The sequence below is a fragment of the Chlorocebus sabaeus genome, chromosome 11 (assembly GCF_047675955.1).
Source record: "Chlorocebus sabaeus isolate Y175 chromosome 11, mChlSab1.0.hap1, whole genome shotgun sequence".
Lineage (NCBI taxonomy): Eukaryota > Metazoa > Chordata > Mammalia > Primates > Cercopithecidae > Chlorocebus > Chlorocebus sabaeus.
Window position 1 is genome coordinate 128,932,719 of NC_132914.1, and position 26,192 is coordinate 128,958,910.

General features: G+C 45.2%; 1 protein-coding gene across 4 annotated transcripts in view; it reads left to right on the forward strand.

Moving 5' to 3' along the window:
- The first annotated feature begins 725 nt into the window (after positions 1-725).
- Positions 726-26,192, forward strand: part of SFSWAP (splicing factor SWAP) — a 91,920-nt gene continuing 66,453 nt past the window's right edge. The window contains exons 1-7 of one of the 4 annotated variants that reach the window (XM_008005239.3): positions 726-1,094; positions 3,708-3,877; positions 4,457-4,588; positions 9,695-9,780; positions 15,965-16,190; positions 17,502-17,614; positions 18,844-18,979. In XM_008005239.3, coding sequence (XP_008003430.2) covers positions 877-1,094; positions 3,708-3,877; positions 4,457-4,588; positions 9,695-9,780; positions 15,965-16,190; positions 17,502-17,614; positions 18,844-18,979 — 1,081 coding nt within the window. In that variant the 5' untranslated portion in view covers positions 726-876. Of the gene's footprint in view, positions 1,095-3,707; positions 3,878-4,456; positions 4,589-9,694; positions 9,781-15,964; positions 16,191-17,501; positions 17,615-18,843; positions 18,980-26,192 lie in introns of those variants that run through there. The other 3 variants (XM_008005238.3, XM_008005242.3, XM_037987260.2) reach the window with 3 other exon arrangements.

Sequence of the window (26,192 nt, forward strand, 5' to 3'; positions counted from 1 at the left end):
GGTTTTGCACTCCAGCCCCTCCGACCTGAAATTACTGAGCTAAAAGGGACCGAAAGATCCTAATGAAACCACCGATGGAAAAACTGCGGCCCAGGAGGAAACACACCAAGCAAAATCGCACCGCATCGGGGTGGCCAGTCTCCAGACCAGCCATACCACCTCCCCGCGACAAGGGTCTCAGGTCTCCGAAATCTCGCCACCTGCGTGTGATTTGCGGCGCAGAGGCCTCTGCTGCCTCGGAAACCTTCAAAGGTGGGCGGGTGGGGGCCAAGTCCCCCTAGGGATGAAGAAGGAAACGAGGCCAAGGAAAAGGACATCGCCGCCCTGGGCAGAGCACGCATGGCCCCAGCGACCCGGACATGGTGAGGGGCGCGGCGGCCCGGGGTGGACCCGAGGCCTCCACACCCGCGGCAGTGCCACCCACAAGGCCTCGCCCAAGGCCTAGAGCGCGCAAAGCCCCTCCCTCCGACTCCGTCGCCGCCAGACTGGCCGCAGCGGAAGCCGGCGCGCCGTCCCGCGCCGCGCTTTCGTCACTCTCCTGACGGCTGCCCTATAAAACGAACACTAAAATTGTACTTTGCAGTGAATACAGCAGCACCTATTGTGGCGGCGCATCTGAATGCGAAAATTAACGCCAAAATATTTCCTAGCGGCTAAAAGACCTTTGAGCCATGACGAATCTGCCTATCCGCTCGCCGGAAATGCGGGCCCTCCTGCCGGAAGCTGCCCCTCCACCATTTTGTGGCCCGCTATGGCGGCGGTGTTGAGGTTGGGTCCGGGATGCGGGGCATTTGACTGAAGGGGTAGGCCAAGTGGAGGTATCAGGGACGTCGCGCGGCACAGAAGAGGACCAGCCTGGACGCCGGGGACGCTGTCATGTACGGCGCGGGCGGGGGCCGCGCCAAACCCGAGAGGAAAAGTGGCGCGAAGGAGGAGGCCGGGCCAGGCGGTGCCGGCGGTGGGGGCAGCCGAGTGGAGCTCTTGGTTTTCGGCTATGCCTGCAAGCTGTTCCGGGACGACGAGCGGGCCCTGGCTCAGGAACAGGGACAGCACCTCATCCCCTGGATGGGGGACCACAAGATCCTCATCGACAGGTCGGTTCCTCCCCCCACCCGTCGATCCTCCCCTTCCCTCACCCGCTTGATCTCGTCTGATGTTGACTTGACTGCAAGGACTGCAGAGGGTTTTCTGGAGCCAGCGGGGATCTGGGGGACACCCCCTCCCCTGTCCCCACCTCCTGCTGGTGTTCTGGTGGGGAGGGGGACGGTGAAACCTGCCCTAAGGCACTGGCTGGAATTACGTGCCGCGTCCGTCTCCGGAGGGATCGTCTTTGGTCCCGCAGCCCCCTCGACCCCTCACCCTGTCGCTGGGCTGCAGTTGGCGATTTTGCGCGGTGAAAGCTGCCAGTGCCCAGGGTCTCCTTCTGAGCGCACCTGGGCCTGCCGCCCGGCGATGCCATGGGGTCGCGCGCTGGTTTTCTACTCGCCGCGCTCCCACTGCTCGGTGTACTGGGAGGGTAGCCTGGGAGGCGTGCCTTTATTCTTCCGAACCGCCGCTCACTGAGACCGTGGCTAGAAGTCTCTTTTGGACCCTGTGAGTTAGCCTTAACCTGTTACCACCCCAGCGCCCTCAGTGGAGCGCCCGTACTTTAACGGCATGACGTTTGACTTCCTGGTGATAATCCGACGAGTTCGACAGATTGAGGTAGTGAGCGAAGTTGCCCGTCAGTTGGCGGCCAGTTGACTTCGTGCGGACCCTGGCCTTGCCCTTGGAAGAGATAGTGTTCTTAGGGCTGGTTTCACTGTCTCTTAAAACCGAAGGGTGGAGCTGGGATATAGATGTGTTGTTTCTTTTCAAATCAAACCTGCTTTAGGTCGTCACTCGAGGGTGTCTAGCCATTATGGGCAGTGGGGGCCTGGGATTAGGGATTTCTAAAGGCGTTTGATTTGAAAAGGATAACATTACATGATGTAGGTGGTTTGCTCCCCTCTTTCTTCCCATTTTTTCAATCCCCCTTCCCCTCGTCTCTGGGTTTTGGGGTTGTTGTGGGGTGGTTTTTTTTCTTTTTTGCCTGTTCGGCTACTTCTGGGGCCCGGACTGAAAAGCTAACCATGACCAACCATTAAACTGTGGAATAGTCTCTCCACGTGAAGAAAGCCCATCGTTTGAGACCATTAAAACTGGATTCTTCCAAGCCCTGGAACATGACCGTAGGGATGACCTCTGAGCTGGCCAGAATGGACACATTAATGACCAAATAGGCCTTTTTCCATCCCTGACGTTTCCACTTGGAATTAGAGCTAGAAAACAAGAACTGGTGAAGGGAGGGCCGCGGAATCAGATCATGTCTGGATCTGATGGCTCCGTGCTCTGCTCAAGCCTGCTGTGCCTTCACACCGTGGTTTATATTGAATGTGTCACCTGAGTTATCAGGCTTGCTTTTCCAAAGTGTCACTTGTGATATTTATCATTAAAGTTTGGTAAGCAATGAAGTCTGAGCTCTTTGTACAGTTTTCCTATCATTCTGTACATGATTTGAGTTAGGTCTTCCAAAACTGGTGGGGAGCAAACGCCGCACATGTACATGTATAGTATTTTTAATAATAATCTACATTTGTAAGTTAAGGAGGTTTACATCAAAGTCCAATTAATTTTGAAATTTAATAAAATGCAGTAACTTGACTACCCTGGAATTTTGGGCCTTTTTCTTGTAAATGTCTTTTTTGGTCTACATTAATATTTTTGGTTCCCATTACAAAAGTCAGCATTTAAAAAATAAGCAGACTTTTGTTTGTTTCTCTACGTTTGTTTTTGAAACCCTAAATCTGAGTGTTTTAAGTAAAATTCACTAACTCACTCATTTATTATCTGACAGTTTTACACGTTGACAGCATCCTCATTGGATCGTTTATGTTAAAAGCATAGCAGAAAGTGCTCCCATTGTTTGGCTAAATTACTGATTGGTCCATGCAAGAGAAACATGGAAGTGTCTTCATGTATGTTACTTCCTGCGGGTATAAAGTTCAGAAGGAAATATTGATACCGTATCTTCTAATAGTTTTGCTCTGTTGCCAGTGAACCTCCTTAAACTGCATGTATATGTCACTGTTCCGATGTATGTGTGTCTCTCTATCACATAACCCAGCACTTATTTCCTCAGCCAAGTGGCTAGGGGGCGAGCCTAGCCAAGATTTTACCTCCAATGGACGCAAGTTTCTTTGGTGAAGATCTCTCCTGAGAGTTCGGGACTAGCAGAAAGAAGCGAGGAAATTTCGACCGTTTGGTTCTTACGGATAGGTATTTATGTATTTGGTTTGTGTGAATGTAAGCTATGATATTTAACTTTTCAGAAAAAAATAATAATTTTTTGCAAGTGGCATTGAATGGTTGACCAAACCATAATGGTAAGAACTGCCAGTGAAGTGGATACCATTTTTCCTAATAATGGATTGTTTGCCTTTAGTTATAAATGTTATCTTACTGTGGAAAGGAATTTAGACTTTGTTAAGATAACTTGAGTTTAAAAGTAGGTGAGATATGACTATCCAAATTAAATATAAACCTGGGAAGAGTTTTTATACTTGTTTTAATATTTTTGTTTATTTTAATCGGTAAGTATGTGTGTATATATATATATATAAAACACACACACACACGCCAGTCTAGACGTTAATTTCCTTTTATTGACCAGCTTGTTCACATTACAGATATGATGGACGTGGTCACCTGCATGACCTTTCTGAGTACGATGCTGAGTATTCCACGTGGAACAGAGATTATCAGCTGTCTGAAGAGGAGGCGCGAATAGAGGCCCTGTGTGATGAAGAGAGGTATTTAGCCTTGCATACGGACTTGCTTGAGGAGGAGGCAAGGCAAGGTACTGCTCAAGACAAACTTACTTCAGCAACAAACTTTTTAAAATTTTTAAGTATTTAAAAATTTACTCCCATTCATTTTTTTATACTCACTCTTTCTGATATTATCTTGACAGTACCCAGTGGATTGGAAAAACAGGAGTCTTTGCGTTCTGAGAGGACCTCAGGATAGTTTATAAATAGAGCCACAAAGAATTTTCCCAGCTTTTGAGGGCAGACTGGGATTTGAAAAAAACAAAAACCAAACTCTTTAACTGTTCTTCTTTAACAGTATCGTATAAATAAAATTGATGTTCTTGTCTTTGCCGTAACAATCTTTAATACAGTTCTTAATCCCAAGATTTTCTCAGCAGGAAGAAATTTTCCACAAAAGACGTGTATTCAGCTGTCTGTGGGTAAACATGTACTGACAAAAGTACATATTGATAGATATAAAGTGTGAATTTTAAAAAATATTTTACCTCAAAAGGAGGTTGAAAAAAGTATGTTGTATGCTTTACTGATAGCTACAACTTTAGAAATAAAAGTTTTTCTCAGTAATTTTCTATTTTTGTTGATAAAATTCTCAATTTTTATTCAAGAGGAAGAATACAAGCGATTGAGTGAAGCGCTAGCAGAGGATGGGAGCTACAATGCCGTGGGGTTCACTTACGGTAGCGACTATTATGACCCGTCAGAGCCGACGGAGGAGGAGGAGCCTTCCAAACAGAGAGGTGAGCGGGAAGCTGCCTGGACTGCTGGTGTGGGGCTACCTGTGTACACACAGGCTGCATGCACCGTGGTCAAGTCTGCAGAACACATCTCTGGCACTCGTGATAACACCACTATGACCACAGGAGAAAACGGGAGTAAGTGGTATTCCTTCTTTTGGTAAAGCAAAGTTAAAAACTAGAACAGGAATGATTAGTGGAGGTGGAAAGTGAATGCATTGGATCATTTATTTCTCATTGATTCGGGTAACAGAATTACTCACTCCAGATTATTTGTTTCTAGATTGTTAACGTATTCATTAATATCCTCAGGGATTCATTCTTGAGACAGTGAAAGAATAGGTGTGAGCTGGGATACATTAACCTCACTGCCCTCTCACCAATCTGCTTCTCCATATCCCTCCACGACTGAGACAGTGACACATGCCCAGTGGAAGGACACAGTGAGTGAACTGCTACTCCCCAGAAAACAACGCAGCTCTCTGGTAGCCTTGGGGCCACCTAGGGCATATACTCACCACAGTATTTTAAATTAAAGATTTGGAATTTATGCTTCTCTGAATTAACATGGAAAACTTTGGATATAAAAAATAGTGCTGCTGAAAAACCTGGGCTCATGTGGTGTAGACACAAATATCCTTAATCACTTCAGTAAGCGTTGAGAGCTCCACTACCACAGCACTGCATCATGGTCAGTCATTAGTTACCAATAATGGTAACATGAACCTGACACATTAAAGACGGATCACTATATTCAGGATGTTCTGTTTAAAAAGAAGGAGAACATTAACTTAGAAACTGACTCAAACGTTTAGTAAAGTGGAATTACATCAAATGGAGATTAGTTTTAGAGCTAATTTAATCTGTTATTCGGAACTTCATTGGTTTCTCCTTCAGTAACGCTTTTTTGTTATCTTTTTAAATTTTTTTATTATAAAATACACAATAATTTTTTAAAAGAGATGGGGTCTCACTGTGTTGCCCAAGCTAGTCTCAAACTCCTGAGCTCAAGTGATCCTACTGCCTTCGCCTCCAAAGCACTGGGATTACAGGCATGAGCCACCACGTCCAGCGAAGTAACACATCTTTTAACAAGTGTGAAGCAATTATAGCATTTTAGTTTTAAAGCAGAATGATGTCTGCCACTCCGTGCTGTGACTGCACTAGGGTTCTACCCATTGGCACTCTCCAAGGGCTGCAGTCCTAATGGAATGATAGAATGTGGGGCAAACACGCACACAGGCTTTCCTTTTGCCCTGCCTTTAGTCCTGCTCCTTACTTCATGGGCACAAGAATTACTGTTGCACAGCTCTATTTTATGAGCTTTTAGAGAAACTTTCAAGTGTAATTGTAATTACACTGAGTTAAAGGCTAGTTAAGGTACTTAAGACTTTTTGCATTAACTTTCAAGCCTCCCCATCCCTCAGAAGTTACAATGCACTGGAAATGTTCTATCAGGTCTACAAAGTGAACACCCATTTATTTATCCAGTGTAAGCTTCTCCTTCCTAGGGCTCTGGATAGTTGTGATTTTGTTGTCTTATCTCTAAGCCACACACATGAGCTCGACTTTCTGTGGTGTTTTTATCAGAAGGAAAGAATAGATACTATAACCACTTCACAAATAAAGAGTTGAAATACAGTCAGCTTATCGGGTCCATATCTGTGGATTCAACCAACCACAGCTCTAAAATATTGGAAAGAAAATAACAAGTAAAGTTTTATTGGAACGCAGCAATGCTCATTTGTTTACATATTGTCTGTTGCCACTTTCCCACTTCAACAGCAGAGTTGAAGAAATGAAACAGACCATGTGGCCCACAAAACCAAAAATATTTATTGATACTGTCTGGCATTTTATAGAGTTTGTCAGCCCCAGTTCTCGCTGGTGGACCATTGTCTCGGTGTAATTATTGGGCTAAATGGTGTTCAGTTTGTTACGATTACTGAATTTTGAGAACTTCAGCATGACTTAGTTTATCTTCTGAGTATTAGTTTGCTTTCCCCTTAAGATAAAATTCTCTTTAGTATTTTACAGTGTTACTTCTTTTCTTTCTGTAATCATGTTCTCAGAACATTACCTTATATACTGATTAATTTCCTTAATGGAAATTGGGCCCACATAAAACTTAGAGCTTGACGTTGTATGTTTAACTTGCATTAATATAAGTGAAACACCTAACACACACACATACACACACACACACACACACACGTGCATATTGTGATAGAATCCAGTACCACGAACAGCCACATTGAGTGTCACATTCTGTTAAAATAATTTTTTTCCTGAGCCGTCAATATGTCTACATATGTCTTGATTTTCAAAATTACTCTATTGTATTGTTTGTTAGTATTTTAGAGCCTTGTGACACTAGCCAAAAGCAGTTGATGGTGCCTCCATCTCTGCCATCTTTACTATTTTCAGTCAAGTTTCTATCCTTTAGATGTTCATAATTTTTCATCATTATTCTATATCCATTTTTTTCTTCTTTTTTAGGGGAATAATGGGGCGGGGACAGGCCCTCACTGCTATATGTCTATTTTTTAATCAAAAGATTATTTGAATTTATTTAAATCTGAGTTTTTATTGCAATGGTTGGTTTTTATTTTGTGCTACTAAAGCTGTTTTTTTTTTTTTGTAAATAAAGGTATAGATAAGAATAGAACAAATCTATTTAACCCATCCATCCCAAAAGGCTATTTCAATTAAAATGCCTTTATTTTTGTGAATAACTTAACATTAAGGAAAGGCTTTTTGACTAGACAATGTTTTAATCGTTTTTTTCATTTTAGGAAAATATAGTAAAAGTTGTATTTTTTAATTTATTTTATTTTATTTTTTTGAGTCAGAGTCTCGCTGTGTCACCCAGGCTGGAGTGCAGTGGTGCGATCTCAGCTCACTGCAACCTCTGCCTCCTGAGTTCAAGCAATTCTTATGCCTTAGCCTCCCGAATAGCTGGGATTACAGGCGCCTGCCACCACACCTGGCTAAGTTTTCTATTTTTAGTAGAGACAGGGTTTCACCCTGTTGGCCAGGCTGATCTCAAACTCCTGACCTCAAGTGATCCACCTGTCTCGGCCTTCCCAAGTTCTGGGATTACAGGCATGAGCCATCGTGCCCAGCCTTACTTATTTTTTTTAAAGCAGTCTACCTTGGAATATAAAAAGTTGCATTTTTAAACACACACTCCTGCCTCATTCCCAAAGAGATTTTGAGAAAGAGGAAACATCTACTGCTTGGCATTTTACCAATAGAAAATCGCTGCAGACCAGTGTTTCTGGTATTTTCTAATCTTACTGTGTCATTTGGTTACTGAAGCTGAATGACAGGGTTACTAATTACAGGGAGCTTTTTAAAAAGCAGTAGTAGATCTCTGCCCTCTCATTCATCTCTGATTGATTGATTGATCGATTGATTGAATTTTGAGACAGAGTCTCACTCTGTGGCCTAGGCTAGAGTGCAGTGGTACAGTCTCAGCTCACTGCAACCTCTGCCTCCTGGGTTCAAGCAGTTCTCCTGCCTCAGCCTCCCAAGTAGCTGGGATTACAGATGTGTGCCACCACGCCAGGCTAATTTTTTGTATTTTAAGTAGAGACAGGGTTTCACCATGTTGGCCAGCCTGGTTTTGAACTCCTGACCTCAGGTGATCTACCTGTCTCAGCCTCCCAGAGTGCTGGGATTACAGTTGTGAGCCACTGCACCCGGCTTTGTCTCTGATTTTTGAAAGAACAGGGGACTCAAACAGAAATGGATGGGACAGTGTTAAATAACTGTAACTTAATAGGGATTGTAATCAACTTGTATCTGATCAGACTAGAATACCCAAGTTTTTATATACCAGGAAACCTGCTTAAAATTCCTCCTTGGTTTCACAGAATGAGGCTTGACAGGAGATCTTTGCAAATTATTGATCGCTTCAAGAGCCTTTACTGTGTATGATAGAAACATTTATTTTGATGAAGATTTAAGGTTTGTTTCTTTAATGTCATCTGTTTTTAAATAAGAACCTCAATAGATCATTGAAATCCTTAAAAAAGTTAGCTTTTTAAAGTTTGCTGTGATGTTTTTGTACATTTCAGTGTGTCTTTTTAAACTGGTAATCATCTGAGTTATTGAGATGTACTTAGGTACCTTAGAATACAGAAAGATAATGTGTAGTGCCTTGTCTACCACGTAGTAGGCAAATACTTGTTAAGTGAATGGTTAATGAATAAACAGAAATGGAAAAATAATTGATTATTTGTGAAAGAGGTAATTTGCTTGGGTGGAGGAATCTTGACAGTTATACCCAGGTAGTTGACAATTCAAAGATGAAAATCAGTTATCTAGGAATTGATTATCTTGTGTTGTGTCATGCTGTCAGGAATCCACAGAAATAGTTGGAGAAAAATCTTAGCGATACCAATTAAATACTTACCTACATACCTGAAAGAGATGCAGAGGGGAAAAGGAACTTGGACTGAGCATCTGCTAAGTGCAGAAGATTATGGTAGAGATGTTCAGGTGGGCTATCTCACCTGAGCCCCACTTGGCCCTGGGAGTAGATGCGATGACTTCACAGCCTGTGACGAAACAGAGAACAGCAGAATCCTGGGGCTAACAAGTGGCAGGGCAGGAGTTTAACTACAGTTACCCTTGAACAACACAGGTTTGAACTGCATAGGTCAGCTTACATGAGGATTTTTTTCAGCCATACAGGGATCAGATTGAGGGATGTGAGACCCGCATATATGGTCAGCTTCTTTGTATATGTGGGTTTAAATGGACCAAAAGCGGAATTCGAGCGCATGTGGATTTTGGTGTCCGCAGGGGCCCTAGAACCCTGTGTGTACCAAGGGAATGCCGTGCAGTCTGACCCTAGACACACTCCTGCTGCTGCACCACACCTCCCTGCCGCAACCGCCCCCGCCACCCCCGCCCCGCCGCATTTGGAATTTTGTAAAGTGAGTTTCACTTGCTTTGTGGGTAGAAGAGAAAGCTGAAACTGGCTTCTAGAAGTAAAACAGAAGGTAAAGAAGCAGGAACAGCCAGTCACATGCTTCCGTCTTGCTGCAGGTGTCTTCCTCCCTGCATTGTTCTGAATTTTTAAATTTTCTTTTTATGCAGAAAAAAATGAGGCTGAAAATTTAGAGGAAAATGAAGAGCCCTTCGTTGCCCCCTTAGGATTGAGCGTCCCGTCTGACGTGGAGCTGGTATGTGTCCTTCACAAGCACTAGTTGTCGTCATTATTATTTATCATGATTCAGTCCTGCTTGTGGGAATACTCAATGATGATTACAGCTGCTTTTTAGGCATGTAATGCTTTAAAATGGTTTGTGAGTTAATGGGTAAAAAGATCACACCCTACTTATTTTCCTCAAAGAAAAAGGGAAGACTTATAGCAAAATTTGAACTAGACTAGAGCATTAGGGACTTGAGGATTGGGTGTGTTTCAGCGGCCATATAGGTGAATCCCCAAGTCAGAATCAGTGGCACGTGGGCTGTTAACCACACATAGATGCAAAAGCACTCTTGCTCAGGACAGCGTTGATTTCAGTAACATTGCTTTGTTTAAAGTGTGATTTTTGGGGGCACTTCACGTTACATTTTCTTGGCAGTTTTCTGTGTTGTGATTAGGTCCCTGTGGCATCTCCAGGCCCAGGCTGCCCTTCCACTGATGAAGGGGAGTTCTACCCTGGTTTTCCTCATCTGAGGGCTTTGCAGCTGGTTACTGTCTGTTCAGCATTGAGCTTTCCTGCTATTTCAGTTATGTCACATTAAATTAAGTTATAACAGGTGTTAAAGCCCAGACCAGGATTTTTCCTTTTTTTCTGAATGTTCATTGAGGGCTTCCACATTCTAGTCACATGCTAAGCTGCTTTTTGCTTATTAATCTTATTTAATGCTAACAGTCCTATAAGTGAGCTGCTGTTTACTCTCCCTCTTGTGCCGATGAAGAAACAGAGACTTAGGAATGTCAAGAATTTGGCTAATAAATGGCAGCTGGGAACCGTGATCTTAACTATGATGCCATCTTCAGTCACCGTGCTTTATGGGGTTTTTATATGTTTACTAGGGAAGTTGAAAATCTTTTTGCTGCGTGTGTATACTTGGGAAGGACTCTTAAGTGTTCGTGCCTAGCAGGAAGTTTTTTCTTGGACATTTTCATAACTGGACTGCAAGTGGCATAGACGCAGGCATTCTCGATTCTTTTTGTGTCCCACATCCTGATTCACCTGCACGGTAGATGCCAGGAAAGCTCGGCACAGAAAGAGCATCTCTCACCTCCCACTGCAATCACTTGCTGCCAGTCTCATTGAGTTCAGCGTGAATTTGATGGTTCTTACCCTTCATTATGTGATGAAGGGCAATATAAAAATAGCCCTTTTAATTCCTGCCTCCAACACTTTCCTTCTCTTCCCTTATTCATTTACATATCCTCTCTCTTTTATTCTTGCAAATATGGATAAAATAACTTTTTGGATTTTGCCTAGTGTAATTGCTACTTGTATTGGTAGTAATTTCTCGCATGACTATAAAAAAATACCTGAGACTGGGTAATTTATAAAGAAGAGGGTTAATTGGCTCATGGTTCTGCAGACTGTACAGGAAGCCAGGCAGCATCTGCTTCTGGGGAGGCCTCAGGAAGCTTTAACTCATGGTGGAAGGTGAGGAGGGAGCAGGCATGTCTTAGCATGTCCAGAGCAGGAGGGAGACAGGGAGGTGCTACACGCTTTCAAACGACCGGACCTCACAACAGCTCATTCACTGTCTATCAGGGGAGCACCACTGAGGAGATGGTGCGAAACTGCTCGTGAAGGATCCACCCCATGATCCATTCATCTCCCACCAGGCCCCACCTCCAACATTGGGGATGACAATTCGACAGGAGATTTGGGTGGGGACACAGAGCCAAACTATATTACTACATCTGTTTGTTTCTCCATTTCTAGTATTGATGATTTTGCTATAGTTAAAGCTAAAATTACCCAAAGATTTGATATCCTGAGACTTGTATTAATGTATTTTCTGTGTATTCGTATATGTCATATTCCTGTTTGTTCTGAAATGTGTTTATTATGCATGACACATTATTAACATGAAGCTTTAAAAATCAGTTACTCCATTTTTATTAAATGCTAAGTGCTGCATCTAATACTTAATGCTAAAAAGTTTATGTGAAGTTGACTATATGGAATTTTGTTTTTAGTGTTAAAGATTTTTTAAATTTTTATTGAAATTTAAATATAGAGGTACAATAGAATTTTGTTGCCTTAATTCCTATTAAAATATTTAATAGCTTTGTGTTCTCAGCCAAACTAAGCATCACTGAGCTCTTGATAGTCTGCCAGATCAAATATACTTGTCACTCATTGGAGAGCAAAGTAAGTCTTAGTGTGTAGCAACTTGCTATCTTATCATTAGAGTTTCTTCTAATATTATAAAAAGGCCTCTTGAATGTTGTTTTGACTGTGTGGAAACTGAGTGCTTTCCCAAGCGATTGAGTCTCTCATTTGCATCTTTCATTTACTTTGTGGTAGTGTCAGTATTTCATTCTCATAATTATTATGATTTTTTGGCAGTAATTCATTGTGTAAATTATACACTGTGGTGTCCATGTTAGTGGAGAAAATGTAGAAAACAGAAGTGTCTGAATTATAAGGTGTTTTGGTGACTAGGCCTCAGGATTGTTGAATTGTGGTTAAGTAGACTATTGCTGCCTCAGGGGCAGGACATGGTTTGACTCACTGACGAGGTTGGTAGTGATTGGGAAAAACAGCAGGTACTTTAGGAGGTTCTTGGTTTTTGAACTAACTTGGTTTAGAACCTAATGATGACAGGATCCTTGAGGCTTTTGGATGAAGAGTAAGAAGTAGTTAGAAATTACAGCACCCCAGGCTGGGAACAGTGGCTCATACCTGTAATCCCAGCCCTTTGGGAGGCTAAGATGGGAGGATCACTTGAGGCCAGGAGTTCAAGACTAGCCTGGGCTACGTAGTGAGATCCCGTCTCTACAAACAAGTGAAAATTACAGGCCAGTGTGGTGGCGCATGCCTGTAGTCCCAGACCTGTTAGGGCATGGTTCCAAGGGAAATGTGCTTGCTCCAACACATGTTATGGACAGAAGATAAGCAGGGAAGGATTTGACAGTTGCTGTTATGTGCAACATTTACTCTGTTAGTGAATAATAACATAGAACCAGCCTTTATGGAGCACTTCCTGTGTACCAGACACGGTACTAAGTGCTGCTTTAGGCGTATCTCTCAGCGACTACTCAAAGTAACTCTACAGGCCGGGTGCAGTGGCTCATGTCTGTGATCCCAGCACTTTGGGAGGCTAAAGTGGGAGAATCGCTTGAGCCCAGGAGTTCAAGGCCAGTCTGGGCAACATGGTGAAACTCCGCCTCTACAAAAAATAAAAAAAATTAGTCAGGCATGGTGGTACATACCTGTAGTCCCAGCTACTCAGGAGGCCGAGGTGGGAGGATAGTTTGAGCCCTGGAGGTGGAGGTTATAGTGAGCTGGTATGGTACTGCTACACTCCAGCCTAGACAACAGAGTCAGATCCTGTCTCAAAAAAATAAAAATACAAAAATAACTCTATGAAGCAGATACAGTTGTTTCCAGATGTTAAGGTTTAGAAAGTTAAGAGTAACTGCCGTAAGTTAGATATGTTAGAGTAAGGCCTGGGGTTCCAGCCAAGGGACCGACTGCAGAGCGCTGAACCACTGAAGTTAAGTTTTATCAAATCTGTGCAGATTAGAGTGTTATTTCATCATAATTTAGGTACTGTATTGTCACGGAAGGTGGGTGGGGAGGGAAAAATGTTGATTTATTCTTGAACTCCTGTGGAGCGATTGGCCTTTTGTTCGGATTCGTAAGGACTCTTGACGTCTGATGAGCAGTAACTCTTGGTCCCCAGTGTGTCTTCCAGGTGGTTTCTCCCCACGCTTTGTCTTGTCAGTGATTGCATGACTCTGTGCAGAATTTGAGTATAGAGTGATATATGTTCCTCTATTCCTTATGGCTTCAGAATTTTAAAGCTTACGTTGGAAGACTTTTCCCACTCGCAAGAGTTTGAAAATATTTTCCTATATTTACTGCTAGTACTTCTGTATTTGTTTTTGTTTGTTTTTTGTTTTGTTTTTGTTTTTGTTTGAGACGGAGTCTTGCTGTGTTGCCCAGGCTGCAGGGCAGTGGCGCAATCTCGGCTCACTGCAAGCTCCGCCTCCCGGGTTCATGCCATTCTCCTGCCTCAGCCTCCTGAGTAGCTGGGACTACAGGCGCCCACCACCACGCCTGGCTAATTTTTTGTGTTTTTAGTAGAGACAGGGTTTCACCATGTTAGCCAGGATGGTCTCCATCTCCTGACTTCGTGATCCACCCGCCTCGGCCTCCCAAAGTGCTGGGATTACAGGCGTGAGCCACCGGGCCTGGCCGTACTTCTGTATTTGTATTTTTGCCTTTGAATTTTGGCTCAATCTGATACTTATTTAGGGCTCTGGGCAAAGCAGGTATTTGATTTTTTTTCTCCCCTAATCCTGTGAGGAGAGGGCTGGCCCTGCTGCCCCTGGGATTCTTTGCCGATTTCCCTGTCTTCATGTCATGCCACCTCCTTCCTGGTTCCCCCAGTGGGTCTGAGCTCAAACTTTTTCCAAAGCTCTTAGGAAACCATACATTTGTGTGGGTTTTCTGACCTGTAGATACCTTTCTCCCGTCTCCCATGCCTCCTCTGGAGTTTAAATTCACATTAATGGAATTTCCAGGGAGGGGGAGAGGAGGTGTTAGACCCTTTCTGGAGCTCAGTCAGCTTCCTTAAACAGAAGCCTTCCCCACTGGATTTAAATTCGAAAAACAGTTTTCCTTTTCTAAAGGCCATTATAACATGCGTATTTATATGTTGACTGTATTTTTTAAATCTCATTATGTAGTAGGAATGATCATGATATTCTTAAATGGAAAATTATTTACCTAAAGTCTGCATAATAAAGAAAGTAAAGAATGGCTTTTTCCAAACCAGGTACTTTTTAATCTCATTCAGGGTTGGTAGCCAACCTTGAAATATGTTCATAAGATGCTTTGTTTTTTTGTAAAATTACCTACACGTTGCTTTTTAACCATGGTAGTAGTAATATTATATAACAAACAGGCCGACTTTTAAGAAATTTTAGATCAACAAGTTGGTTTGGTCAATAAAGAAAGCCTCAACTGGGGACATCATATTTTCCTTTAAGTGTGGTTATTATGTAGTGATCATTAATTATTGATGTGTTTATGGAATATTTTGTTTTAACAATGAATAACCAAAGCTACTGAAAATCCAAGTCATGATCCATATGCACACAATGGGCCTTTAACATGGAATTTAAATTATTTGGGGATTAATGAATAACTTTAGTTGTAGACATTTATCCTTTTTAAGTGTGAAGGATGTTATTAGTTCAAAAATTAAATTAGAGAACTAAGCCATTTATATTTTATGAAGGATGAAGCCCTGAATTCTTAACCATCCATTTTTAATGAGAATAATTGCCAGTTTTATTTGCAAGTAATTTCCTAGTGTTAATCTCTTTGTTGATATGAAAAGTATTTTAGATGTGTGGCTTTCAGCCTTTAGTCTAACAAGATCCTTTTGGGGGCAGGAAATGCTAAGAGCGTGAGGGTCGTCGAAGTGACTCCTTAGCAGCACATGAAAGGATGAGGGAGGGCTTTGATGCTGGGAGGAAACTCACCTGGAGTGTCTGGAGTGTCCTGTCTGCTCTGGCCAGACAACACCTAGGTGGTCTTCAGCTTGGGATACTGCTTTTAAGTGGGAATGGCAGTGAGCCAGGAACTGTGCAGAGGCTGAGGAGAAGGGGTCAGGTGCAGAAGACAAGACATGGTGTATGTACTCTTGTGGCTTTTGTTGGATGTCCAGAGGGCTGTTTTTTAAAAGGGAGCCTCCAAGCTGTGAGAACTAGTCCCCGCTAAGAAAAAGGAAAGAGCGGTGATTCTGATTATTGAGAACCATGGGATGTGTATCCTCTCCCTAGAAAAATGTTTGTATGTAAAATTTGCATACACAAAGGATTCACAAACCCCCTGAATTCCATCATAGAACCAAACTTAAAGACCCCTGATACATAGAAAAATGTTGACTTGGTGCAAAAAGAGGTTGCCTCCCATGGGTCTGTACCACCGTGGAGTGGCCTGCCTCAACTGGCGAGTTTTCTCTCCTGCAAAATCCTGACGAGATTTGGAGACGAGGCATCTGAACAGCCTTGGCTCGTCCAGCTTCAAGTCTCGTATCTCTTAAAATTGACAGTAAAGCTAGAGTCATTTCTTTGTTTTAATGAAATCATGTGGCCGGTGGACAAGAGCACAAATGGGTAACGTGAATATGTGTGTTTTCCCGTAGCCACCAACGGCTAAAATGCACGCCATCATCGAGCGCACGGCCAGCTTCGTGTGCAGGCAGGGAGCGCAGTTTGAGATCATGCTGAAGGCCAAGCAGGCCCGGAACTCCCAGTTTGACTTCCTGCGCTTCGACCACTACCTCAACCCCTACTATAAGTTCATCCAGAAAGCCATGAAAGAGGGACGCTACACCGTCCTGGCGGAAAACAAAAGTGACGAGAAAAAAAGTAGGTCCCACTGCATCTGTTCCATCCAGACTTTGGACCTGTGTTGTGGGGATGGCAGGCAGGGGGTGGTTCTGGGAAAAGTTTGAAGACGTACATTCTTACAGATGCATGCTTGAAAGCCAGACTTGAATTCATAGAATGTGTCTGAAATCCTGCAGCTAAGGTGTGATCATTACCCTTGCTGGTGCACCTTTATTAAATCCTTGGTTAATATTTTATAGATAAATGAAATATAATTAAATATTGATGCTATCAGAACATAATCATCTGGGTGGGAAATTTTTGCCCTCATTTTGCCCACTTAACATTTCAGAGAGAAAACAGTTGTACCCTCTCTTGGATTATTCACGTACCATAGTGTTCAGGGCTGTATAGCTCTATACATGGCCACAAAAGTGAAAATTTTACTTGGATTATCTATTTTAAGCTATTATTTTTATAACAGTGTCTCTCTTTTGGAGTTCTTACTGCAAAAGCCAGTTAGCTGTATTTTGAATAAAGATGGTATTTTGGCAAGTCTATTCATATATGTGTGTATACACACACACACACACACACACACACACATCTTCCATTGAATTTTTTTTTTTTTAATTAGAGACAGAGTCTCACCCTTGCCCAGGCTGGAGTGCAGTGGCACAAGCGCGATCTTTGCTCACTACAACCTCTGCCTCCTGGGTTCAAGCAATTCTCATGCCTCAGCCACCCGAGTAGCTGGGATCGTGGGCAGGTGCCACCACACCCGGCTAATTTTTGTATTTTTAGTGGAGACAGGGTTTCACCATGTTGGCCAGGCTGGTCTCGAACTCCTGACCTCAGGTGATCTGTCCGCCTCAGCCTCCCAAAGTGCTGGGATTACAGGCGTGAGCCACTATGCCTGGCCCTTCCACTGAATTTTGTTCTCTTCAGCTAAAATAAATTTCAAATCAATTGTGTAAATCTTAATGCAGATCTCATCTTCAGGTTTGTTGTAGTTGTTTATTTCTGTTGCTGTTATTTTACTTTTCATAAATTAGTACAATTTTTGCCCTTTTTTTAAAAAGAGAAAAAAAGAAAGAAAAAAGCATACAGAGCCCCAGACCAGCTGGTGTTCAGTGTTGGCAGGAATCACCAAATGGCCAAAGGTCGCAGTCCTTTCTAGCTGGCCTTCGTCTGAGCAACTTGGGTGACTCTAGGGAAAAATTACTAATAGTGTTTTTTGGACAGATAACCGGAGAAGCTCTACCTTTGGCTGCTTCTAAGTTTTTGCATAATTTTTGTACTTTTTTTCTCACCAAACACCAAAATCTTGAAATGTGATTTTGATTTCAGAATCAGGAGTCAGCTCTGACAATGAAGATGATGATGATGAAGAAGATGGGAATTACCTACATCCCTCTCTCTTTGCCTCCAAGAAGTGTAACCGCCTTGAAGAGCTGATGAAGGTTTTTATCTCATTGTTGAACTATATTTTTTATGCCACCACGAAACTGCTAACATAATTTTGGAAAATTTGAAGCATGTCATTCTTGTGTGTTACAGTTGTATCTTATTTTATCATCACTGAGGTGTATTTGCATTTTTGTTTTTAGCTGGGTGACAAAGCATCTGCTTCTTTGGTTTCTTACCTATCTATCTTATAAAATTCATGAGCATTTGCTCATGATAATTTTATCATTTCATTACAGTTTTACTCTCTGAGCTACTTAGAATAAGTAGAGTGTTGGTTAAGGCTTGGAAATTGTTCTGTTGTCCGGGTGCAGTGGCTCACACATGTAATCCCAGCACTTTGGGAGGCTGAGGCGGGTGGATGACCTGAGGTCAGGAGTTCAAGACCAGCCTGGCCAGCATGGCGAAACCCCATCGCTACTAAAAATACAAAAATTAGCCAGGCATGGTGGGTGCACTTGTAATTCCAGCTACTCAGGAGGCTGAGGCATGAGAATTGCTTGAACCTGGGAGATGGAGGTTGCAGTGAGCCAAGACCACACTACTGCACTCAAATCTGGGAGACGGAGTGAGACTGTGTCTCAAAAAGAAAAAAAGAAAATTGTTTAGTTGTGATTTCATCATAGGATTAGATTTTGTAGGTAATTAGAATATATGCATCTTCAAGTCCTCTGTTACCATCATAGATTGTTTTTAAATAAATGTTTCCCCTTCTAATTCTCCTCTCATCTGTGTGAAGAAACCACTCAGCAGTATCTTGTGGTTAATTCACACCACTCTGCCATTTGCGACAGAAAAAACAGGAGTCAACTAGATTTGAGCGTCTAGTTTCAGCAGTTGTGCAGCGTGGGTGACCTTTTGTGGGAATGATTGCTGATTGATTGGACTGGAAAAGCTGTTGGTGATTAAAAATCAGTAACTCCTATAAGGAAAAACAGTTTGAAGTTTTGCATGGGGTTTAATTTGTGTCAAACTGGACTTAGTTGTTCATCTGTCCTTTTCTTGATAGTTATTTTGGAAATTGAAACCCTGTGTTTACTCAGTTCCTCTGAGACAACCAGCTGGGGCATTTGGCCACAACTAGTTAGGACCTACATGGGTGCGTGCGTGTGTGTGTTTTTTCTGAGGCATGTACACTGTGTCCTAGAGGTGAGCGTTTTGTAGCAGAAGAGTTCCGTGTGGTTCAGAATACTGAATGCTAAGGCTGTGTCTTCTCTGTTTTCAGCCCTTGAAGGTGGTGGACCCAGATCATCCCCTTGCAGCGCTTGTTCGTAAGGCGCAGGCCGACAGCTCCACTCCCACCCCACACAACGCAGATGGTGTGCCTGTGCAGCCCTCCCAGGTGGAGTACACGGCAGACTGTGAGTACTCACTGTGTGTATCCTGACCTGTGTTCAGCTGCCTGTGACAGAGCCAGCTGCAGGGCTCTAAACCCCAAGTGTTCTGTCCTTAGTGTAGCAAGTTTGGAAGCAGGCAGCCCAGAGCCAGCGCGTGCCCCGAGGGAGAGTGCCATGAGGCTTTCCTTTGCTTGGCCCCATGTCAGTAAGATGGCTGCCCTGTTCCAGCATTAGCTCTGCATTCCAGGAAGGACTGGCAAAGGTAGTTGGCTGCCTCTTCTTTCTTTTTTTTTTTTTTTTGAGACAGGGTTTCACACTGTTGCCCAGGCTGGAGTGCAGGGATGCAAGCATGGTTCACTGCATCCTTACCTCCCAGACTCAAACGATCTTCCCACCTCACTCTCCCTATTAGGTGGGACTACAGGCACTATAACTCTGGGCTAATTTTGATTTTTTGATAGGGATGGGGTCTCACTGTGTTGCCCAGGCTGGTCTCAAGCTCCTGGGCTTAAGCAATCCTTCTGCCTTGGCCTCCAAAAGTGCTAGGATTACAGGCACAAGTCGCTGCTCCTGGCCCTGGCTCTGCCCTTCTTTAAATATCTCCCCCCAAGCCATACCTAGTGGCTTCCCTTACCTCTCAGTGGCTAGCGTGGTGTCACGTGGTCTCCCCACCTGCAGCAGAGGCTGGGCAGTGGGGCCTTCGTTAAACACATTGCTGCCCTAAACAAGGTCAAACGCCGTTAAGAACAGGGAGAATGGGGGACACATAGTGTGTCTAACACAGTGGCTGCTTTAAAAAGGCTCACGGCAGGCCAGACATGGTGGCTGGTGCCTATAATCCCAACACTTTGGGAGGCTGAGGTGGGAGGATCACTTAAGCACAGGAGTTTGAGACCAGCCTGGACAACATACTAAAACCCCATCTCGACAACAAATAAAAAAAGTAGCTGGGCATGGTGGTCTGATCTGCTTGGGAGGCTGACGTGAGAAGATGGCTTGGCCCCAGGAGGTCAAGGCCGCAGGGAGCTGTGATTGCACTGCCGCACTCCAGCCTGGGCGATAGAGCAGTACCCTGTCTCCAAAAAAAGCCTTACATTGTAAGGCAGCATATTATATGCGTATGTAAAGGAATTACGTTTCTTTTTCTTGCTGATTGCAATTATTTTATGGTATGAATCGAAGGTAAGTCTTGAAGGTCCATGCAGGAGATCATTTGAAAGTGTTTGGCCTTGGTTCCAGCATCAGGTCTTTTTGTAATTGTTTTATTCAGAGGTTAAATATGGAATGAGGAAGCTTTAGCAGAGCCGAGGAACCACCTGCTGAATCTGCTTCCCAGGCACATCTGGTGCCCTGACTCCATTTGTAAAGCTTAGATTCTTCAGTTCAGCCAGAGATGAATTGTTAAAACATGAGCTCCTCTTTATTTGATACAATCTTTTGTAAACATCACAGCTGTGTTCTTCACTCTTCCCTTTTAGCACTGGCATGTACTAAACGTTTTTAGACTTTAAAAAATTAGTTATTTGAGTGAACTCTCTGCGTGTGTCCCCCCAAAAAACTTTTAAAGCTGAGATTGTCTTTAAATGATTAAATCAAGTCATATCAAATTTCATTGAATATTCAAATCAAAGATCAGCTCTACTGCTATGGAGGTGCGTGTTGAATGGTGTAGGCGGCCAGCTAGCTGAGGTGCTCTGTAGATCACTCCTAATGCCCAGTCCTCACTGCTTCACTGCATGGATTTTTGGATAGACGGCCGCACACCTTTAAGTCCTGAGCCCCACTTGGCAGCCTGTGAAGCTCCTGCCCTGGCATCATGGGGCGCTGTGCTCTGCCCAGGATGCCTGCCCACTGAGGGACTATCCCTCTGCTTCCTCCTTTCCTTTTTCCAAGCCTGTCGTTGAGTTTGCTTGAGCCACATCTATTGTCCGTGCATGTCCACTAGATCCCTGAAGCTGTTGCAAAGGAGAGGACTACAAATTCAGGGCAGGCTGACCTTGATTATTTGCCGTGTTAATCACTAGTAGAAGAACAGCTATGTGCAGACCCTGCAGGGCCGGGCAGGATGGTGGAGCTGGCTGATAGTGGCCGTTCTGTGACACACAGCATCCCCTGGTCTAGTGGGAACATGATCTGAACCGAGGCATGCTGGGGCGGCATTGTGAGCTGTCTGGGTCGGAAGGCTGGGCACATTCCCAAGGGTTCACCGCAGGGCGACCAGAGCCCACACACCTTGGTTTCTCCCCACCTGCTGTTGGCTCCCAAGACCACTGATGAGCCATGACAGCCTCTGCAGGAACCCCAAACTTACTCTGTTCAGGCCCCCGACTACCACCACCCTGGGCACTGATGGCACCCCACCCCATCCTTCCAACTGCAAGTGCTCCAGTAGGGGGCGCCCTGTCCTCCCCTCAATACAGTACAGTTGTTTTGAAACATTATCTCCCCTCAACCCAGCAAGAGTAGTGGACACACACATGTGAGAGTGAGGCGGCTGGGTGCCTGGAGGCTGGGGAAAGCATGTGTGTCTGATGTTAGGTTCTGTGGGTTTTAGACACGCTCCTGCATCAGCCATACGGGTCAGAGCCCTTAGCACAGCGCCTAGAGCCTCCTCGATGAGCACTCAGGGCCACTACCACAGGTCCACCCATCTTGGATCTGGAGGCTCAGAAGGTGGGGGAGGTGTCCTCATCCAGTTTCCAAGAAGAGCCAAGAGCTAGAACTTTGGCTCTAAATCACTGTAAAACCCAGCAGAAATGAGTATAAACCTGTACTCAGGCGCTCAGCCTTATGGGATGAGTGGCGTGGCAGTAGTAGGGTCCTCCAGCACCATGCAAGCCCGGGCTGTGTGGCTGCTGCAGAATCTGCAGAGGTTCCAGGGTGCCTCACTCACACACGCCTCCCTGCCCGCCGTCTTCCTCTGCTACCCTTTGAGTATCTTGTTCTGCCTGCTTCGTGCTTCTGTGTGCTGTTGAAGTTTCGTGGGTGAAAGTCCCTCGTGACCTCGTCTTCACCTTCCTGGGTTTTCAGTGAAGTTGTTGCGGAATTTGGGGTCCTGTGTGGCGGGTTGTTGGCAGTTGCAGTAGAGACAGCAGTCATTGCTTTACCCAGGTTTGTCATGTTTAGGGAACTACCTGTAATTCATGGACTGACTACTCTGTGGTTATTGGTTTGTAATCAGTCATTGGTAACAGCATTTATTTACAAATACAGTTCAGATAGACGGAACATTGGTCATAGTTTTTGGGTTGAGTTCCATCGTGCTAAAGTTCAAGATAATATTTTTACATTCATTATATGTAGTTAGTTTCCAAAAGTATTAATACAGTGGGATCTCAACTATGCTTAAAATAATAAACAGAAGAGAGCTGTGCAAAAAATACTATGAGGCTCAGAGCTACCTCTCAGATTGGCATTTGGTTGATTTTTTTTCTCTGCATACTTTTTTCATTTTCCTAATGTTTTTGGGTATGCGTGGCTATTTTACTGGTTTTTTTTTTTTTTTTTTTTTGAGATAGAGTCTCTGTCACCCAGGCTGGAGTGCAGTGGTGCAATCTCGGCTCGCTGCAACCTCCACCTCCTGGGTTCAAGCAAGCCTGTCTCAGCCTCCCAAGTAGCTGGGATCACAGGCGCTCGTGACTACGCCCTGCTAATTTTTGTATTTTTAGTAGAGACAAGGTTTCACCATGTTGGCCAGGCTGGTCTCAAACTCCTGACCTTAGGTGATCCGCCCACCTCAGCCTCCCAAAGTGCTGGGATTACAAGCTGAGCCACTGCGCCCAGCCATGTGGCCATTATACTTAAGAAACAAAGTAAAATACAAAGTTCATAGAATAATTGTAGTGTTTGAAACGCCGTGACAGTGAGGACAAGAGCAGCCTGTGCCTTGACCTGAGTTTGTGGCAAGCCCAGGCCTGTACAGATCTCCCGAAGTTCCTTCTCAGGCCTCTGAGCTGCTTGAAGGAAAGACCTTAACTCATGGGCTGTGTCTGACGAGCCTTTGTGAATGCAGTGTATGAAGTTGGCCTTTGTGAATGCAGTGTATGAAGTTGGCCTTTGTGAATGTAGTGTATGAAGTTGGTGGACTGTTTTGAAATTCCTGCTTCAGCCAGCACAGAGGAAGGTTTGAGGGGCCCCTTTCTGTCTTGGGCCCACCCAGCCCTGCTCAGGAGAGCTTGAGAAGCAGGTCTGCGGGTTGTGCTGCCCTTGGCTGCTCTCAGCTTGCTCCTCGTCTCCCCCTGATGTACCCAGTGCGTTCACAGAAGTGCTGTCCCACAGGGTTTCGTATACAGCCTGTTATTCCTGTATCTCTAATGTGTGATTTTCCATGCTCTGGGCATGCATGGATTTGTTTCTTAAACAGCCAGATTTCTACAGAGAAGGCACAACTGTCAGAGGCATTAAAGTAATTTTCAGAAGAGGACTTAAACTGTGGGCTTTGCACTTGGGGAAATAGTAGGATACTGGAGAGAAAGCTATCTGGAAAATTACTAACGTTACTGATAACATTTTGGGAGACTCGCAGCTGGGGCAAACCTGGGGCCCCATGGGGTCTGGAAAGGGGTGGGGCTAGTGTCCGTCGAGCACGTCAGCTTCCATAGCACCCAGTTACTTTTCCCGAGGACGGAGGAATTGTGCATGAGGGAGGAGGCGTGGTTTAAAGCCTGCAGAGACTCATGCCCCACGATGAAAGCAGAGCTCTGTGACCCGCGTTTCAAACCACTGCCAACTGTGGACACCAAAGACAAGACAAAGGACGTTTTGGCCGTAGACTTGAAACATCAGCTCTATGAGAGTGGGCTGGGGATGGCGCGGTCTCCCTGGGACTTACTGGGAAGGTGCATATCGTCAGGAGCTCCTCACCCTGCCCTGCGAGAACTTTCTTGTGTGCGTCTCTGCCATCTCCTCCTCCCATTCCTGACCTGTGGAGCCAGGGGTGGACTGGCAGGCCTATAAGGTGCCTTTCACATTGAGGGTCTTAGGATTTTCAGTACAGCTTTGCAGAGAGCGGCAGTTTGTCGTTTGTAGGAGGAAATTTCACGATCATAAAGCACAGCATGCATCCTGAGATCCAGGCAGCGACCCCTCCTGCACTGCCCCAGTGCTCAGAGGGTCACAGGAGCAGGGCTTTCTCCTCGCCTCTGAGCAGTGGAGCCGAGGCTGGAGGTGGGCGCAGCTCCGTGTTCTCGGGGGATTTCTTCACTGTGTTTCTTGGGGGCTCACAGACTGCAGCCGTATTCTTGGAGAGAGGAAGAGGCCTGTCACAGCGTCTGTGACAGCCCAGAAGGAAACAGCAGTCCATACAGTCTCCTCATGACAGGCACAGAGGACCCCGCCCTGGGGTCACAGGCTTGGTGAGGTAGGGGGACAGGCAGGGGTGGGCCCTGAGGTGTGCAGAATGTGTGTTCCGGCTTGTCTTCCTGCCACAGCGCAGTAGCCCTCCCAGGCCTCGATCCTGGCACCTGCCCCTCCACTCCCCTTGCAGCTTCGTCCTCCAGGGCATGGTCTCCAGATGACTTACCTCCTAGATACAAACAAGACCCTAAACACACACATGGGAGCAGCTCAGCGCCCTGTGCGTGGCTTTGCCACCACCATTCGGGAACTTTGCTCCTGTCCTAGGTGAGTGCCCACCATGTGGCACTGAGACCCGACAGCTCAGGTGACAATGACACCTGCAGCAGAGGCTGGGGAAGCTCAGAGCCTCTGCCATGGTGGACGCCAGGTGGCCCCTGGCACAGAGAGCGTGTTCATCACTGGCTCCTGCCGCCCTCGAGGACTTGAAGGCTGATGTTGGGCTGAGTGTGGCTCGTACATAGGACAGGGCCCACACACTGGATTCCTGTTTTTCCCCACAACTTAGAATAGCAAAGTGACAGACTTTGGGTTCTTACGAAGACAAGAATGAGTGTCTTGGCTAGCCATGATCTAACCCAAGAGGACTTTAAAATGAACGTGCAGGGGAAATGAGAAGAGGACTTATGATCAAACAGAGAGTGACTAGGAGGTCAGAGAGGCAGCCGCCCCGCCCCACACACTCCCCGCTTATAAGCTGGGGCCCCATTGTTGTGTTACCACACTTCTGTTGTAGAGCCTGTTACGGTTTTGAGTTACACACTTGTGTGTGCTTGTGCATGTTTGAATGCCCTGTGGACCTGGAGGTCCGTGAGGCAAAGGCTGGGACTGTCTTACTGGCCAGTGTGCTCCCTACACCTCCCTCCAAGGGGCCACGGGGATTCCAGGAACATTCACCAAGTAACTTCAGAAAAGTGAAGAGCAGAAGTTCCAAAAGTACCTGGTGCTTCCTGGGAGAAATCACCTGCACAGGTACCTTGGATCCAACTGACACGTGAGGTGAACGAGCTCTCTGTCCGTGCGCACGTGTACACACACGTGTATGCTGAGGAGCAGGCGTTCAAACATGACGAAGCTGCTGCCGCAGCCGTAGATACCACCTCAGCTGGCATGACGCATGGGGGCGGGGTGGGGCAGTGAGGGGGGCCTGCTCCGAGAGACAGGTCAGGCCGGAAGCAACTGTGCGTGAAGGTGACGCTCATACCATAACCTTAGCAGCGAGCTGTTGCCACACAGTCACAGAAGTGGGAGGCAGCAGTGGAGCCACGTGGCCACAGGCACTCAGACTCTCCAGAGAGCTGGCAAGAGGCTTTCCTGGCTGGAAGCAGTGACAAGTATTTGGGTTTGGGGGACAAGGGAAACTTGGAAATGACAAAAAAGCTGGAAAATCAAGTCCCCACAACCTCCCTGAGCGAAGAGAGCCGTCGTAGCCATGGGCTGTGTGCATCATTCCTGCGCGCCCGTGTCGGAGGATTTGTGCGCACTTTCCCAGGACAGCCTTTGCAGTTGGGCTTTGCTGTGGCTGGATGACGCTGAGCCCTTTGCTTTGCTTCTCTGGGCCTCAGTTTTCCCATTTGTACCATTAGGGTATTAATTTAAATAGCAGAAGCACTCTATTGTATTCTGAATGGGACACCAGTTAATTCTGGAACGTTTGGAGGTTTCCCATTGCTCCTGTGAGCCCCAGGGAGAGTTTGAGAAACAAATGATGGAGGGTCGACGTCATCATAAAGTGTTATGCTTCCACTGAAGGTCTCTCGAGCCTCCTAGTTGGCGCTTTAAGCAAAATAGGCGGTTAAAACAGGTCTGCACGTGCTGTGTGTGGACCCAAACCGTGAACATCTGCTGGGCCTCAGCTCGTCTATTGCTGTTCCCTTGGTCT